Source organism: Typha latifolia, chromosome 12 (assembly GCF_019914945.1).
Source record: "Typha latifolia isolate L0001 chromosome 12, TyphaL0001v2, whole genome shotgun sequence".
Taxonomy (NCBI): domain Eukaryota; kingdom Viridiplantae; phylum Streptophyta; class Magnoliopsida; order Poales; family Typhaceae; genus Typha; species Typha latifolia.
In genome coordinates, this window is record NC_133097.1 from 7,702,903 (window position 1) to 7,719,274 (window position 16,372).

A 16,372-nucleotide genomic window follows, 5' to 3' on the forward strand; every position below is an offset into this window, starting at 1 on the left:
ATATATCATATCAAATATATTTATTATAAATTATACTAGTCTATAAAGGAATACAAGAATAATTTAGATTAGTTATATAAATGAACGAGACCTTAAAATTTATTGATTTGCAAAGTCTTTCGTATGTAATTTAAAGAACATCCATTTTACCTATTACTCTGCTTGCAATGTCTAGAAAGTACAAAGCCAAAATACAGGGGGCAAAGTGTAATTAAATATAATTTTAATTTGTTAGTAGTCATAATATATATTTGAAACAAAATTATTACGCTTAATTCGATATTTGCACACAAGATGAGTTTTCGACTATTTTAAATAGGAGGAGACTCGGAAACTAGTTGAGTTATAAACCGCTAACAGAGAGTTAGTTTGGTCAAAAAATTCCACAAGAGCCCTGGGATTGGGAACGCGTTATTCTGGTGGAAGGTGGAATGTTGAGAGAGTAATTATTAACGTCAGAATAAAAATTCCTCAAATAATCTACTGGCATCAACTTATATTTATTTATATAATTATGGGACGATCCCGTTAATTCCTAATAAAAGCAAACCCCCACGGATCACGTGCTTCGCACTTGATCGCGGTGTGCCGAGTCCCGACACCGCCCCCATACCTCGACCCGATCACCCCCTTCTTCCTTCCTTCACCAACTAACTCCTTTCCCACTTTCCAAGAAAAGGGGGGGAGGGAGAGGGCGGAGGAGCGGAACCCCGACCCGCTTCGTGTCCGCATAGCGAAACCCTAACGGTTGGGAGATGCAGCTCCACGCCTACAACCGCCTTGGGAGCGGCGGCGGCGGCGGAGGGACTCCGTCGCCGCCGTCTTCGCCGAGGAGATCGCCGCGCATACACCGGAGGCCGTCGAAGGGGACCGGGGGAGGAGGCGGTGGGAGGACGCCGCAGGCGCCACGTGGCGTGGGGCAGAGGGTGGCGTGGGTGATGCTATCGATCCTTCTGCGGCGTCAGGCGATCTTCCTCTTCGCACCGCTCCTCTATGTGGCGGCGATGCTCCTCTACATGGGTTCGATATCGCTCGACAGCGTGCCGCATATCATCTCGCGGCCGGCCCCCGGATCTGTGTACCGGAGTCCCCAGCTCTACGAGCGCCTCCGGGCTGATATGGATGCGGATAACTCCACGGATGCGGTCGGTTCTTGAATCTTTACTCCGTTTCCACTCTTCTTGTATATCCTATTGCGTTATGCTTTGGATCTGATGAGGTTTTCTACTTCTCTTCGGGTGATATCAGATGTTACATCTTTTCACGTGGACAATCTCTTGATTAGATTTGGGATTTCTGTATAGTTTGCTTAATGCTGGTCGTTTGGATCATTAAATTTATTAAACTTAGTATCGAAAAATGCAACATATATTTCTGCAAGTTCTTGGAAATTTAGATGTGGTTGGTATTGGAGACATTTGGGACTTGATTGTGACTTCCTTAGAATTGTATTAGGGTATCCCGTTGTGGGTGTGTCATATAGTAATAGGAGAGATCTTCATAAAGCTTATATAGGTTTTTGGTTCGTGCATGTTACGAATTATAAATTTAAATGTGTTTAATTGACAGGATCAATTCATGCTTACGAGTATTCATCATTTTACATATGTAAATTCTTGTTGTATGAGCATATGGGATTATATAGGTTTGGAGATTACAATGTGCATGCATGATCACATCTAGTTGTCCACCATTGAAAGGTCTTTCTGAGGTAAGTAACCTCGAGCCATTGTGTAGTCATAGTAATGGTCGGATTTGACCTCTTATCTTTGGAGAAATCATAGGTGGATGTTTGCTCAATTTCTTAGGGAGATGATATTGTATACTTTAGTGCAAAACAGTATGTTTCTGTTTAGGGGACATGAATGTAATTGAAACCAAACATGAAATATTTGTCTGGTTCTTCTACAAGAGCACCTAAATTACTATGCACATGATTGAAAATAGAAAGAATGTATTCCTGTAATAGGAAGTATTCTTTATATAGAATCAGTATTAATTCCATGCTGAATATTCCATAAGTAATTATGGTTCCTAGCCATCGTAACAGTATATGATCTTGACTAGGTTTAATGTCAAGTTCATGAAATCATTAAATTCATTTCCCTACATTTTATTAGGTTTTCCTCACCATGGATGTTGTACTTTGATAGTAGATTACTAAGTTGTGATAGCTACTCTTATGCTTTTAAATTTTGTAGATAGCAACTGTATGGAAGCACTCTTATAAAGGCGGTGGCTGGAGACCATGCATAAACACAAGCACAAATGGTACTGATTTGCCAAAATTTATTGTAGCATGTAGCTTTTGATTTTTTTTTTTTCTGTTTTTTTTCCTGTAAATTGGGAAATTTAATATCTATATGCTTTTTGAACTAACAAGCTCATTCTCTTTCTATGCCACTTGAAATTTGAATGTAATTCTTCCTTGTGCATGTGACTTTTAGCATATAAAACTTTTTATGCTCAACCATGGAGACCTTTTTTTAGCATATTCTTTCATGTTGAATCTGTTATTCCATGCCTTTTAATCTATCACTTTATTCCTGTAGATCTGCAATAGCAATTTTGACATAACCAGCTTTGCTTCTCTTTGCAATAGTGTATCCTATAAAGCCACATTACAAAGTTTAATTTCCATACTTATTTGGATGACTGAAATTTGATGTGAGATAGATTGTAGTATATCATTTTCTCTTTTAAATACAAATTCTGTGTTTATCATTATCTGTTAAAATATCATAATTGATCCAAAACTCCTCAAAGAAGAGCTATATTGACATCCGAGAAGTTTGTTTACCATAATAATACATAATATTTGGGTCATTTTTTGTTGCTTGAGTCAAAAGTGGAAAGCCAAGATGATGAAAAGAAAAAGTTGTGCTAGATAACTAAAACTATTAAGATCGCACTAGTTGTGCTAGATAATTAGAACTACTAAGATCGAACTAGTTGTGTTAATTGTCCACCTATGTCCACCTATATCTTTAGTTTGTTTTTCGCCAAATAATCTTTTCATATCATTTACTTCTCTTTTTCAGTTAGGTCCTATTCAACAATTTGCTAGAATCCACTTAGTGATGCCTCAGTAAAATTTTAAGCAATTATCCATTGCTTGATGAGCATGATTAGTAAGCATCATCTGATCCATTTGTTTAAGATAGCTCCGTGTTTAGGATTAACACACTATTCTTTATAGCTGCAAATGAGAAGGATGAAATGGTGGATGGTTAAGCTATGATATCCAAAAAAGAAATACCTTTTAGTGTACTTGATACTAATTACTAAATTTGATAGCTGAATTCTATGCTTCTTACACAGTACAATTTTTTTAAAGTTGTTTTCAAGTTCTCTTTTATTATTTTAAAAATCAATATTCAAGTTGCTTTGAATTGATGCCAGATTACATTGTCTTAACAATTTTGAAATATTACTTCATATGATCTATGTGATTGCTGCCGAAGTGTTGAATTTTGGAGCATTGCATTTATTCAGTACTTCTGATATGCTGTTAGTTATCTTGTTTAGACATTTACTTCTCAAGAAAACTATCTACCATCTTACTTTTCAACTCATGTAGGTTTGCCAGAATCAAATGGTTACATTTACATTGAAGCAAATGGTGGCTTGAATCAACAGCGAACATCGGTTGTCATTTTTCCTTTTCCATTTTCTTGTTGTAATGGTTTTAATTGGTTCTCTTTAGGTGTCTGGATTCTTCTTCTTTTTTATATGTTTCATTGATTACTTATTTTGCCTATCTTGTACATTTCTAGATATGCAATGCAGTAGCAGTAGCAGGCTATCTGAATGCTACGCTTGTTATACCAAATTTCCACTATCACAGCATCTGGAGAGATCCTAGGTTTGTGAGATACTCTCTTATTTTCTCTGGGTGGTATATCTGCTTCTTGTAGTACGATGACTGCAGTTTTTGGCTGAACGGTTTACTAATTTGAAATTTGAGTAGCTCGGGTTTAACTTGTTATTAGTTTATCTGAGTTTTCTAATAGATAGCAAGTCATCTTTTACAACATGTCGAGAGTGAAGCTTGCAGTAAGTCATTTTGGTAAGCATATTGTGTTTTCTGAGGTTGTCGATTAGTATGCTGAGGCTATAAGGTGCAACAGTAGGACTGAAATGTCCCACCGCCTTAGAAAGATAAGTAGGCTTTAAAATGTTACTAAGCTTCTTTTTTCCAAATGGGGCTTTTAGTAGTTCATGGTGAATTGATGATAAATTCCATGTATGACTATCTTTTATGTTTGCTTCCTACCATATTGAACAATGAATAATTGGTTGGTAGCTTTAGTGTCAAAAAAGTACAACAATATGCAATTTAGGATATCAGACCAGTAAGTGATAGGTAATGGAGCTAGGTTAACATTGTTCTAGGCAATCTTTACAGATGAACACTCTTGTTGTGGACATGTTATGCAATTATGGATCAAGCCTAGTAGAAAATGCAATCACGTTACTGTATATGGTTGTATATATGAATGTTGATCCTATATTGGCTTTCTTTTCGTTGATGTTCACCTGCATTAGATTTCAGGAGTTATGCAAGCCTAAAAGTCAAGATCTTTACTTTTGTATTACCTGCATGGAAGAATAAGATTCGTAGCTAATATTTTAATAGTTTATAGTATGCAGAGAATTGATGTTGAAGATACAACTGACAATGTATTTGGATGCAGCAAATTTAGGGATATCTATGATGAGGATCACTTCATCAAAACTCTTGCAAACGATGTGCGAGTGGTTGATAAGGTGCCCGAATTAATAATGGAACGATTTGGTCACAACATGAGTAATGTGTTTAATTTCAAAGTAAAAGCTTGGTCTTCTATTCAATATTACAAGGATGCTGTTCTTCCTAAGTTGGTTGAGGAAAAGTGAGTCGAACATCCTGTTTATATTTTTAATTGTTAAAGATGATTGATTGAAACCTTTCTACTGCTTATGAGAATCTATGCCACTCATTGCTACTTGCAGTGTATTCACTCTTTTGATCAACTAATAAAGCCTATATTCTTTTCTTATAATGGTGGTACCAATACTAACTTATGTTGCTAGGTACAAATTAGTAAGTTTAACATTATCATTATGGTAATAGTAGTAGTAGATATTAATTCTCCTCATGATGGCATCAACAGCATATTTGACGCCCTGTTTGAACAGAGAGAATAGGAGAGAAAAGAAGAGAGTTAAAAGAGAGATTCTCTCCTGTTTGGATTGAATTTTAGTAAGAGAAAGGGGAGAATTGGACAGTCCTATTAAAGTATAGTTTCTTCTGAAGTGTCCTGGTATTTCTAATCTAGTATAGACAGTCCGCATCTAAGATCTAAATGATATTTTCTGGGATCTACAAAACAACAATTACAGTCAAATTTTGGTAGATTACTCCTTTATGTGAGATTTTCTCATAGGAAGTTGAATTTTGATTTTTTTCCCCCCTTTCTCCTGCACAATGCACTTTTTATTTTATATAACAAGGAACTCCTGCCGAGAATGGTATATTCGCTCTTGAGAGTAGGTGTTGTCAGCTGCTCAAACTGGTGCTTATCTCTTGCAGAACAATTTGTCACCATTATAAATTCACAAATTAGAAAATAACTTAAATATACAAGAGATAGGCTTGATATATCTTTGGGAAAATTGTACCCATATGTTTATATTTTTATATCAGCAAAGATGTCTACTTCTGAAAGTTCTAGAGTTATCATTTGTATGTAGAAAAACTGATAAAATGATACTGTTAAACTAACTGATTGATAATGCATACTAGTGTGTTTAATGGACTTATAGACTAATAACTGCTTAACGAATCTGCTTCTTTTGAAAATGTAGGTTTATAAGGATATCTCCTTTTGCAAATCGTCTGTCATTTGATTCCCCTTCTGCTGTCCAACGATTAAGGTGCCTAGCTAATTTTGAAGCCTTAAAATTTTCAAATCCTATTGCAAATTTGGCTGAAAAATTGGTTTCTCGGATAAAAGAACGGAGTTTCGAGAATAATGGGAAATATATTGCAGTACATCTTCGCTTTGAAGAGGTCAGTTTGCATTAATGATTTTTGACATTGGTTTTGTTGCTGCAGTTTTGACCTACAGTGATGTAATTGGGGATTTGAGTGACATAGTCATCTTTCTGCAGGATATGGTTGCCTTCTCGTGTTGCATATTTGATGGTGGTGAACAGGAGAGGCAGGAAATGAATGCAGCAAGAGAAAGAGGTTGGAGAGGAAAATTTACTAAACCCGGCCGTGTAATACGACCTGGTGCTATAAGGATTAATGGCAAATGTCCGCTTACACCTCTGGAGGTACTTCTCTGTAATTCCATGTCATTCCTTTAGAGAAAATTCTAAGGTATAAATAAATATATAATCTTGAGGACTTATGTATCTATTTTTTCAGAAATGAAATTTGAAGCACCTCCTTAGAGTAGCATTGCTCTACAACCATCTCTTGCTGCTGCAATTATTAGATTGAGATTTAAATGTGAAGAAATGAGATATTTCTTTTCAAGTTTGTATCTTTTAGAGGCATTCAGGTGGAAGCAGAATTGTTTGTTGAAGCAAATATATAGTATCACCTAAAACCCTTATAAAAGCTAGAAGAGGAGAAAGCACTATAGTGATGTCGTCTTGCACCTTGTTTCATGATTCCTATACCTTAATTTTTCATGTTTCAGGTAGGATTGATGCTCCGTGGAATGGGTTTCAGCAATAGCACTGCTATTTATTTGGCTTCTGGAAAGATCTACAAAGCAGAGAAGACCATGGGTCCACTTCTTGAAATGTTTCCCCTTTTACAAACTAAAGAAACGCTGGCATCAGCTGAGGAGCTTGCTCCATTTAAGGTAGGCATGTTATCTATTTTTCTTCAGTATCTTTTTTTTTTTTTTTAATTTAGTACTTAATGATTCTTCTGGTTTTTTCACTGTTCTAATTTGAAAGCATCTGTTCCAGAATTTCTCTTCCAGGATGGCTGCTATTGACTACAGTGTTTGTCTTCATAGCGAAGTTTTTGTAACTACACAAGGTGGAAACTTTCCTCAATTCCTAATTGGTCACAGGAGACACCTGTACGGTGGGCATTCTAAGACTATTAAGCCTGACAAAAGGAAATTAGCCGTGTTATTTGACAATCCAAATATTGGGTATATTTTCTTAGCCTTAATAAACACTAATTCACCTCAACATTAGTTTGCTATGCGACTCACTTTATTTTACTTTAAAAGCTTGCTGATGTCTATGCATTCATTGCTCAAATCTTTAGGCACTTATTTTATCAGCCATCAAGTTATAACTATTCCATTGCATCAATATACTTATTTTTTAATCATTGGGTCGCACAGTTGAGCAAAACTCAGGGAGTTCGCAAAGCATATGGTTCCCTAACAATGTAGTTGTTTGATACATCACTAGTTTTGTTCAAATTCATGTCTTTTTTTATCTTTTTCTTTTGGAACGGTGTATTTGGATGATCAACATACTTTATCTTTTTGTTTACCTTTTCTAACAGGTGGAAGGCATTGAAACGACAGTTGCTAACTATGCGATCTCACAGTGATGCCAAGGGAATTGAAATCAAAAGACCAAATGATTCTATCTATAGCTATCCCTGCCCAGACTGCATGTGCCGATCAAACAAAACAGAAGTTTTGAGTTCTTTACAGGATAGATAGTATCAACTGGAGGACTTTCGTATAACTTAGGAGGCTGACCTGATTTTTGTGTCGGTGTGTTATTCATTCATTCTTTCAGCGGTATCTGGTGGAGTACCAGTTTTGGTCATTGCCCGAATGAGCGCAAATCAACAAATTCTTTTCAGCCTGGGGTAAGTGGTGTATAGTCGGAAGAGGCGATGTATGGGAGCCTTCAAGCTAAATTACCCTTGGCGCTGACAGCTTTTGTATCTAACAGCATTTGGAGCCTCACTCTTTACTCTTGCTCTGGTGGACGTCCGTAAATGTCTTGGTTTCTTCTTGTCATATGTGAATGTTTGTAAAGATAAGCAGGAAATTTTGGTCACCTGGGATACTAGCCTTTGTAGATCATTTTCTTCTGACATTTGTATAGCTAGGTTACTGTCCCTTGTAGCTGATGTTGTGAAGAATTCTTCTTATTCTTCATTTTTTTCAGAAAGGCATCTTTCCTTTTTGTGTAATCATGACATCATCGTGTATAACTTTGTGCCCAATTACAAGGGTTAATAATGCAGAAATTAGTTACAAATTCGTTACATCTTTATTTATTTGCCTATGATGTTAAGAATACATCAGCAAGAAAGGTCGAGATTAATAGCGGGTCGGGTTTTGTATCCGTATCCGCGAGGCCTTTAACCCGATTGGGGGCCAGCTATCCGACGCTGCAGCTCATCACGTGTTCCTTCGTCCAGCTAGACCGACAAGCGAGCCAACCAGACAAGGATGGGATCGATAAAACGCACATCTCGTCATCAGATCTATCTGCCATTCTATTTACAACACCCTCTTCAATTTTTATAAAATCTCACCATCAATTAATAACTATAGATCTCTTAAAAAAAAAAAAAAAAAAAGAAAAGAAAACCAATTAATTAATAAAATATTTTCCTCATCTTCTTCCCCACCCCCATCTCTCGCTCTCCCCTTCACTCTCTCACTCTCTCACTTCGGTACCGAAGAGAGAGAGACAGAAAAGAAGAAGAAGATGGTCCCTTCTCCTCCCTTTTCCCATTCTACCCTCGCCATCTTGGTCTTATTCCTAATCTTACCATCCTCGGCTGTTGCGGTTAACATCACTGCGCTCCTCTCCGCCTACCCCGACTTCTCCGGATTCAACCGGCTGCTGACGTCGACCTCGGTCGACCGTGAGCTCAATGGGCGGTCCTCCCTGACCCTTCTCGCTGTTCCCAACACCTACCTCCTCCGCTCGGACCTCGCCGCAGCCGCAGCCGCCGCCTCCCCCGCCACCGACATCGCCGACGTCCTCCGCTACCACGTCCTCCTCGAGTACCTCTCCCCCGCCGATCTCCGCCGCCTCCCCGCGGCGGGAAAGCTCATCACCACTCTCTACCAGACAACCGGCCGCGCCGCCGCCGACCTCGGCGCCGTCAACCTCACCGCCTCGTCGGTACGCTCGCCGGTGCCGTTCTCGAACGCCACCGTGCTGGGCCCGGTCATCGCCGTTCCATACAACATCAGCGTCTTCGCGGTGGATGGGTTCCTGGTCCCTTATGGGTTCGACCTCGCCGCCTCGGAGAGCCGGTCTCCGGCGGGAGTGAACGTGACGAGGGTCCTCGTGGAGGCGCGCGGGTTCAACGTCGCGGCGTCGATGCTGGAAGCATCAGGAGTTGCCGAGGAGTTCGAGGGCGACGAGGGCGGCGCCGGGATCACCGTCTTCGTCCCCACGGACGACGCCTTCGCCGGGTTGCCTGCCACGTGGCGGCTGCAGTCCCTGGCGGCGGATAAGAAGGCGGCGGTGCTCCGCTTCCACGCCCTCCATTCCTACTATCCCTTGGGCTCCTTAGAATCTATAGTCAACCCGGTCCAGCCCACGTTGGCAACGGAGGTGACCGGCGCCGGCCGGTTCACCCTAAACATCACGAGGGTGAATGGGACGGTGACGATCGACACGGGGATTGTGCAGGCAACGATCACGAGGACGGTGTTCGACCAGAACCCCGTCGCGGTGTTCGCCGTGTCGAGGGTACTGCTCCCGAGGGAGATCTTCGGGTTTGGGGAGGTGGCGGCGCCTCCGTTGGAGATGGCAGCAATGGCGCCAGAGACGACGGAGGAGACGCCGCCGACGAGGTTGTCTTCGCCGCCGGGGAGGAGGGAAGAGGTTGGATCCGGAGCCGTGAGGAGGAAGGCGGCCGTGGGTTGTATAGTGTTAATGTCTCTACTACTGGTGTGAGAGAGATCTGGATTTTTGTTTATTTTTTTCCTTCTTTTTTTTCTTTTCTGCTAAATTTTTGGGTAATTTTTTTGTTCTTTTGGGATTCGGGATTGTATACGAGAAATGGAGGTTTTAGCTGCAAAGCAGCCATCTTTTTCCTTGTTTTCCCGTTATTATTGTGGGGAGAGATTTATTGGGTCTTGGTTGGAATAATTTGAAGAATTCGTTAAATTAGTAGAAAATTGATTCATTCCTTCGTTTCTTACTGTCTCTCCTCCTCTCTCTCTTCTTCTCCTCCTCTCTCTACTCGTGAAAGATTAATTGCATCTTTCCATCGCCTTCTTTGACCAAAACTCCCATTTTTATAGTTGAAATTTGAATCAGAAAATGGAGGCCTTTGCTGCAAGAATCGATCTTTCTTCTTTCTTCCTTTTTCCTTGGAGCTAGCTACTGCGAAAGTCGGTAACTGTAAAACTCGTGAAAGATACCTTCCTTTCCTCGCCTTCTTCCGAGTTCTAAAAATGGCGTTGAGATGAGGTAGGAAGAGATGGACGACGACGAGGGAGGTGTAGCTCGATCCACGAGAGAGTTATTGGAGTTCGGCGGGGGGTACGCTCACCAAAACGGTGACGGTACTGTCGAGGGAATGAGCTGGCGGCAAGAGGACTTTAGTACACGCGGAGCTGTCCGCCACCCGTTGGATTCGATCTTTACTTCCTGCCAACGTCGTCGTCCGTGACATGTGGGACCCGCCTCGTTTTTGGGGGGACCACGTATGCTCTGGAATTTTTTACTGTCATGGGTCCACGTCAACACATGTAGCGAATTCTTCCAATTAAGCATGTAGGGAATCCTACATTCCTTCCTATGTACTGTGGAGTCGCCCGATCATTTAACCAATCCTAAACGTACCAGTCAGTTACCAAGGGGGTGTGGTCATGGTGCTCAGGGATGAGGCAGGCAAGGTGCTACAACTTGCTAGGGAGCCGTGTCCTAATAAGAATGCTTTATATGCGGAAGCGTGGGCGGCAAGATTTGGTCTCCGGTCGGTGGGCAAAGTGAGCCAGCTGCACCTGGAGGTCGACTCCCGGGAGCTCGCAGAAATCCTACGAAGAGAGAAGAGCCCTCTGTGGTGTATTAGGAACATCACTGATGAATGCCACAGCCTGCTTAGGGAGTGTAGGGAGTGGAATGTATTAAATGTATTCAGAGAGGCAAATAGGGCGGCCGACTAGGCAGCTAACCGGGGGAAGGTGGCAAGGTCCTCAGGTGGGTTGGACCTGGCTAGGCCGTTTCCCTCAGATCTTTGTAACATTTTGGGCCTCGACAACCCGGGCTAGCTTGCTAGCTCAGGTCCGGCCAGCTGAATGAAGCTTGCTAATTTCAACAACAACAAAAAAACCAATCCTAAACATAAATTAAAAAAAAAAAAACCAATCCTAAACATAGGAGCTCATACACAATATTATCGAGAAATTATTTGATGGTTGATAGTTTGGTAATTTAGCTTGATTTAGTTTTTTTTTTATTGTCTTTAGCTTGATTTAGTTGATGGCTCGGCAGTGCGGTAGCTTGAAGGACAGTTTGGCAACGCAATAGCTTAGAATAGGTCTCGGTAGTGTTTAGTTCGGAGTAATTGTTCGGCAACGCATATTGCTTGAAGTCTAAACTAGGCAGCTAAAAAGCTCAGTGGGGCCTCAGTGTCTCTGTATCTAGAGAGGGTTGGCTCTTTATCTAACTCATATCTAGCCTTTAGGCTCATAAATAATTAAAAAAAAACTAATCCTAGGGCCCATAGGCCCGGATAAGCCCACTGGACTCTAAATGACCCGTTTTTTAGTACATTTCTTGATGGAAATAACTGGAGCACTGCACATATGACTTTGGTTTTTGGAATACCTTCTTTTATGGGCTATGGAAATGATTATATTTGTTTTTATCTTTTGGTTTTTTTCTTTGTCTTCTTTTTTGTGTGCAAGTATTGTATGCCCTTCTAAATTTTATATTTATGTGCATAACCTATGAAACTTATTATTTAAAATATGAACCATTCAATAGATGAAAAAGATAAATATACCGCTTACTTGAGATTATTGGATGCATAAAAGAGAGGATATTTTTTGCTCTTTTACTATTAAAGGAATCAAAATTTATGCCTATATCCACCCAAAAGCTAAATATTTTGAAAGACATACATATAAATATTAATTTTAGAGTTGTATATATATAAAAGAGAACTTTAGAAGTGTATCTATCTATGCACACCAAATAAAAAAAAATTAGAAACTAGCCTTCATTAAAGAAAACTCAGAATTTATGGTTTTTTGACATTCAGAATTTTAGGTTGTCTAAACTTTGCAGCAGATCTAAGTCATTTATTGCGTGAAACTCCAGCAGCTTTCATCTTGTTTTGAGTCAACTCTGCTCTCAAATCTCTTTTAATTTAAAGGTATCAAGCCCTGTTTTATCTTGGAATCTTGTAACAAGAAGCTAAATTATTACACTGACATTTTCAGCATTGAATGCCAGTGTTGTGCATGAGAATGCAAGGTTTGCTGAATCATTACTAACATGTAATCTTTAAGTATTCAACATTTCAGGACTTAGATGAATACTTGAGGGACAGAAGAGCACATTTAATAGTTTAAAAAAAAACATAAAAGCCACTGTTTGGATCTTTAACTGATGAAGAGAAGTGTACCCTTCATGAGTCCTTTTATCTGCAGCACAGCTACTACGTTCACAGGTCCTTTCAGATAAGACTTTTAATAAGGACAAGGTAATAAACACAAGATAGGAGTGAATTAGGGTCGAGTAAAGATTTGAATGCCAGTATAATTCTAATGTAAAAATGATAACTAATTGACTCTGTTAGATGCATACAAATTAGTGTAATGTTTATAAATTTATAGCAGCATTCTTAGTTGCCAAAGCAATATAGATAAATATATAACATATTAGTCAACTAAACCAACAGTTGCCGTGTTAATGAGTTAAATTAATTATATATATATATAATTATAAACTCATCTCTGCAATGTATTATTAAATATCAATTTCAATATCTAAGAAAAGAATAGAAAGGTTACTGAAATTTCAATATACATGAGAGAATCAAAGAACAATAAAATCATAAAATTTTGATTCCGTACATTATACTGCCTGATTGCTATCCGGAACCAAAGTTGTTGCCCAGCCCATGAAGTACATTTGGGACGACGGCAGATAGAATCTTGGTGGTCCTAAACCCTAGATAGGCAAGTTGCCCTACCATAAGGGACACAACCCCACGCCCTAGTTAGGGGTCAGCTTTTGACGCCTCAGGGCCAGGGTGTGGCCCAAATAGCCCAGCCTAATATGACATCATGGGCCAGGCTTTAACTTCTACAAACCCTCAGCTTTACCTAAAGCCCCCTATCCCTTTGCCACACTTTATGATGCTCTCATGGTACTGTGCTAAATTCTACTCAAGGTGTCTCCAAACATTCTTCCATGTCTTACCTACTTCAGATTCCTGTCCTATGATGCCGTCGTCGTCGCCAGTGTTAACGGCTTTTTCTTCGCAGTATATAATTCTCTCGAGCACACTTGCTATAAAATGATTTGATCTCAGAGCGTAAAGACGCTAACCAATTAGTAACTTGATTAGTCTCTCTAAAACAATAGTCCTATTTAATGTAGTTTCTTGGAATGTGAAAACAGTAAAAAAGATGAACATATGTAAACATGAATGTCTCTATGAATCATCCATGGTCTTGTTGTCAAAGCTTGATGGCCCATATTTTTGTCTCATCAAATAATAACACAAGAAGAAATTTAAAGACAACCACCTTGCAATTAACTTTTGGAGAGATGGAAAAAGTTTGGATGCATGATCCCAAGAATGTGATGCAGTTGGAGGTGGGGGGATGGATGGCGAGACTATTTGACCTGCAAAGGGGATGATTGCTTGACATGGGAGATGATGATGGCTTAACATGGGGGCATAATCATGAAGGAATAGGGGAGGCATGCATGACTTGCTATGGCATCATCAAGGTGTGTGAATTGTGATGCAGTGGAAGTGGTGTGGGGAAGTTGTGCTCTCTATTTTATTTTTGCCTTCTAAAGTTACTACCAAACTTTATCATAATAATAAGACAAGGCATTCATTTCAGAATAAAAGATAAAGTATTCGAGTTTTGGTAGATATGAATTTAGCCATAAGAAAAAATGTATGGAATTAAAGAAAGTCAACTTAATTATGGTTCCATGAACTAGAGTGGATCATATGATATCATGGATACTGGATTTAGCTCTAATATGAGGCCAAGTAAGGCCAAGTAAGGACAAGCAGTTAGTTGAAAAGAATCTTCTCTCCAGCTCATTGGGTGAAGGATCCAATGCACTATTTTTGTACGTATATTTCCCCCCTCTTAACTACCTACCAAAATTTGTCACCTTCCATCCCCACTCCATTCCAATCCACCCTTAATTCATAACCACTCCCCTTTATTGGATTAAGTTTTTTTTTTAATTTTTTTAAAAAGGATCGTAATCGGACTTTGGGTTTAAAACCCGTTTCAATTCCGATTAGAAACGTCCAAAGCTACTGAAGAATCCTATGTAAACGGGCAAGGAATAAAGGTAAGTATAAGTACAAAGCAACGCAAAGGCACGTGATCTTATAGAGAATCAAGATGCAGGAATTCACTCAACTAACAAACGGAGAGGGGGGGTCGTATAGAAGTCGTGCAGGTGAGAGCTACAGAGGACCGCTTTGTAAATTGCCCAAATACACCAGGTGGATATATTACAAGAAGGTTGCAAGCTTCCGAGGGGTTCTATTCTTGCTGTCTTCTTATTCTCTCATTTACGTCTCTTGGCTCTTCCTTTGTCGGCTCTTTTCGCAGCCACGACTCATCTTCTCCCTATCACCCTTCTTGTTCGTTTCCCTATTCGCACAGAACTCCGATAAGTTTCCAATGTCGAGCTCTCTGTGCCCAAGAAGGAATAATATTATTCCAACCTCCTCCTCCTCCTCCTCCTCCAAACTCATCCTAGACCAACGTTGGGATTTGCTACAAGTAGATAACAACGTGGCAGAACAAGACATGGAGTCCGCCATTGGATCGAAATCAAAAGATGATGAGAAAGAAGTTGGAATGGGAAAAGAAGGTGGTGGTGGTGGTGGTAGTGGTGATGACGATGAGGGTTATCATACGCCGACGTCGCCGAGACACAGGATTCCTAGGGCTCTCACTTGCCCACCGCCGCCGCCGCCGAGGAAACCTACGCCGACGGTGTGCGGGAAGAGGAAGGTCAGGATTGCTCGAGCTTGCCGCAAACTCGGTATAGAGGGTGAGGTTGATTCTTTCTTTAGTGCTGTAGAGGGAGTTGGTGGCTTCCTAAGGAGTAAGAAGGCTAGAAGAGAGACTGCCATAGCCAAGTAATTTATAAAACGATACCAAGTTTTTTTTCCTTTTCAATTTGTTGGAGTTTGTGTAACTTGGTTTTGATGAGGTAGGCATACCCATGGCCAAGATTTGTTTTCCTTTTCTTTCTTCTTCTTCTGGATGTTATGAAGCTCAAACTTAGTTTCTGTACCTTTGGAGTATTATATTGGAAGAAGGTTGGTCCAAAGAGAAGAGAAGAGAAGAGAAGAAGTACTTGTGTTCTTTGATTAATTGATTTCCCATCTTCTTCAGTAGAGTTTCTTTTAGTTTTATTGATTTGAGAAAAAGAAAGAAGCCTTCAGTCTTCCTCCACATGATTGTGGAAAGGTACAGGAGTTCTGTAGAAAGAATTCTTAGCTTCACATTCACAAAAGGAATAGTTAACTCCTTGGCCTTTTGAATAAGTTCTCTTCTTTATCTGCTTTTCCTAGTTAGATTAACTTAATATTTTAACTTCAGATTGCACTTTTCTTCTATGGATGTATCCAATTCAGATGGTTTTTTTTTATCATTTAATTAATATCATTGCTTGAGAACTAGGTGTACTACTCTTGGCATGTAATGGAATCATGCTGATAAGGCTATTAAAACTTCACGCCAATTAATGGAATCATGCTCAGCTGGTTAAAGAGGCTTTTGTTATCGGAGTATTCTCATGTTCAATTTCCAATCATGACAGTTTAACTGAAACACTATCAGTCTAAGTAGCACTGGATTGGTTAATTATTCTTCTACTATATATTGATTATTTAATTAAGCAGACATATATAGATGAGAACAAGAGTGGTCACAGGTGCTCTTTCAATATATACCTAACCTGTGAATGGGCTTGGCATGTTCTCCAAAGATATCAAGTAGAAATTAAATACCATAGAGAGAGAAATATCCTTAATAATTTTGATGAACTAAATCCAATAAGATCTATTTGCAAGTAAGAAATTATAAGGTGACCTCAAGAATCACTCACTAAGAAGATGGGAGGCATGCAAGAATAGAAAGATTCCAACTCCCTCTTATGGCTATACTCGGAAAGAATATCCAACTAGATGAAG

General features: G+C 39.7%; 2 protein-coding genes across 2 annotated transcripts; both read left to right on the forward strand.

The window, feature by feature from the left end:
- Positions 1–570: 570 nt before the first annotated feature.
- Positions 571–8,248, forward strand: LOC140798810 (protein ESMERALDA 1-like). The gene is made up of 10 exons (XM_073152873.1): positions 571–1,145; positions 2,202–2,271; positions 3,581–3,648; positions 3,777–3,865; positions 4,698–4,895; positions 5,851–6,055; positions 6,157–6,324; positions 6,696–6,863; positions 6,973–7,163; positions 7,529–8,248. Exons 1-10 carry the CDS (start codon positions 756–758, stop codon positions 7,689–7,691), a joined length of 1,710 nt encoding a protein of 569 aa, XP_073008974.1. The 5' UTR covers positions 571–755; the 3' UTR covers positions 7,692–8,248.
- LOC140798811 (fasciclin-like arabinogalactan protein 4) lies at positions 8,241–10,127 on the forward strand. Its single transcript, XM_073152874.1, has one exon. It carries the CDS (start codon positions 8,698–8,700, stop codon positions 9,901–9,903), a length of 1,206 nt encoding a protein of 401 aa, XP_073008975.1. The 5' UTR covers positions 8,241–8,697; the 3' UTR covers positions 9,904–10,127.
- The last annotated feature ends 6,245 nt before the right edge of the window (positions 10,128–16,372 follow it).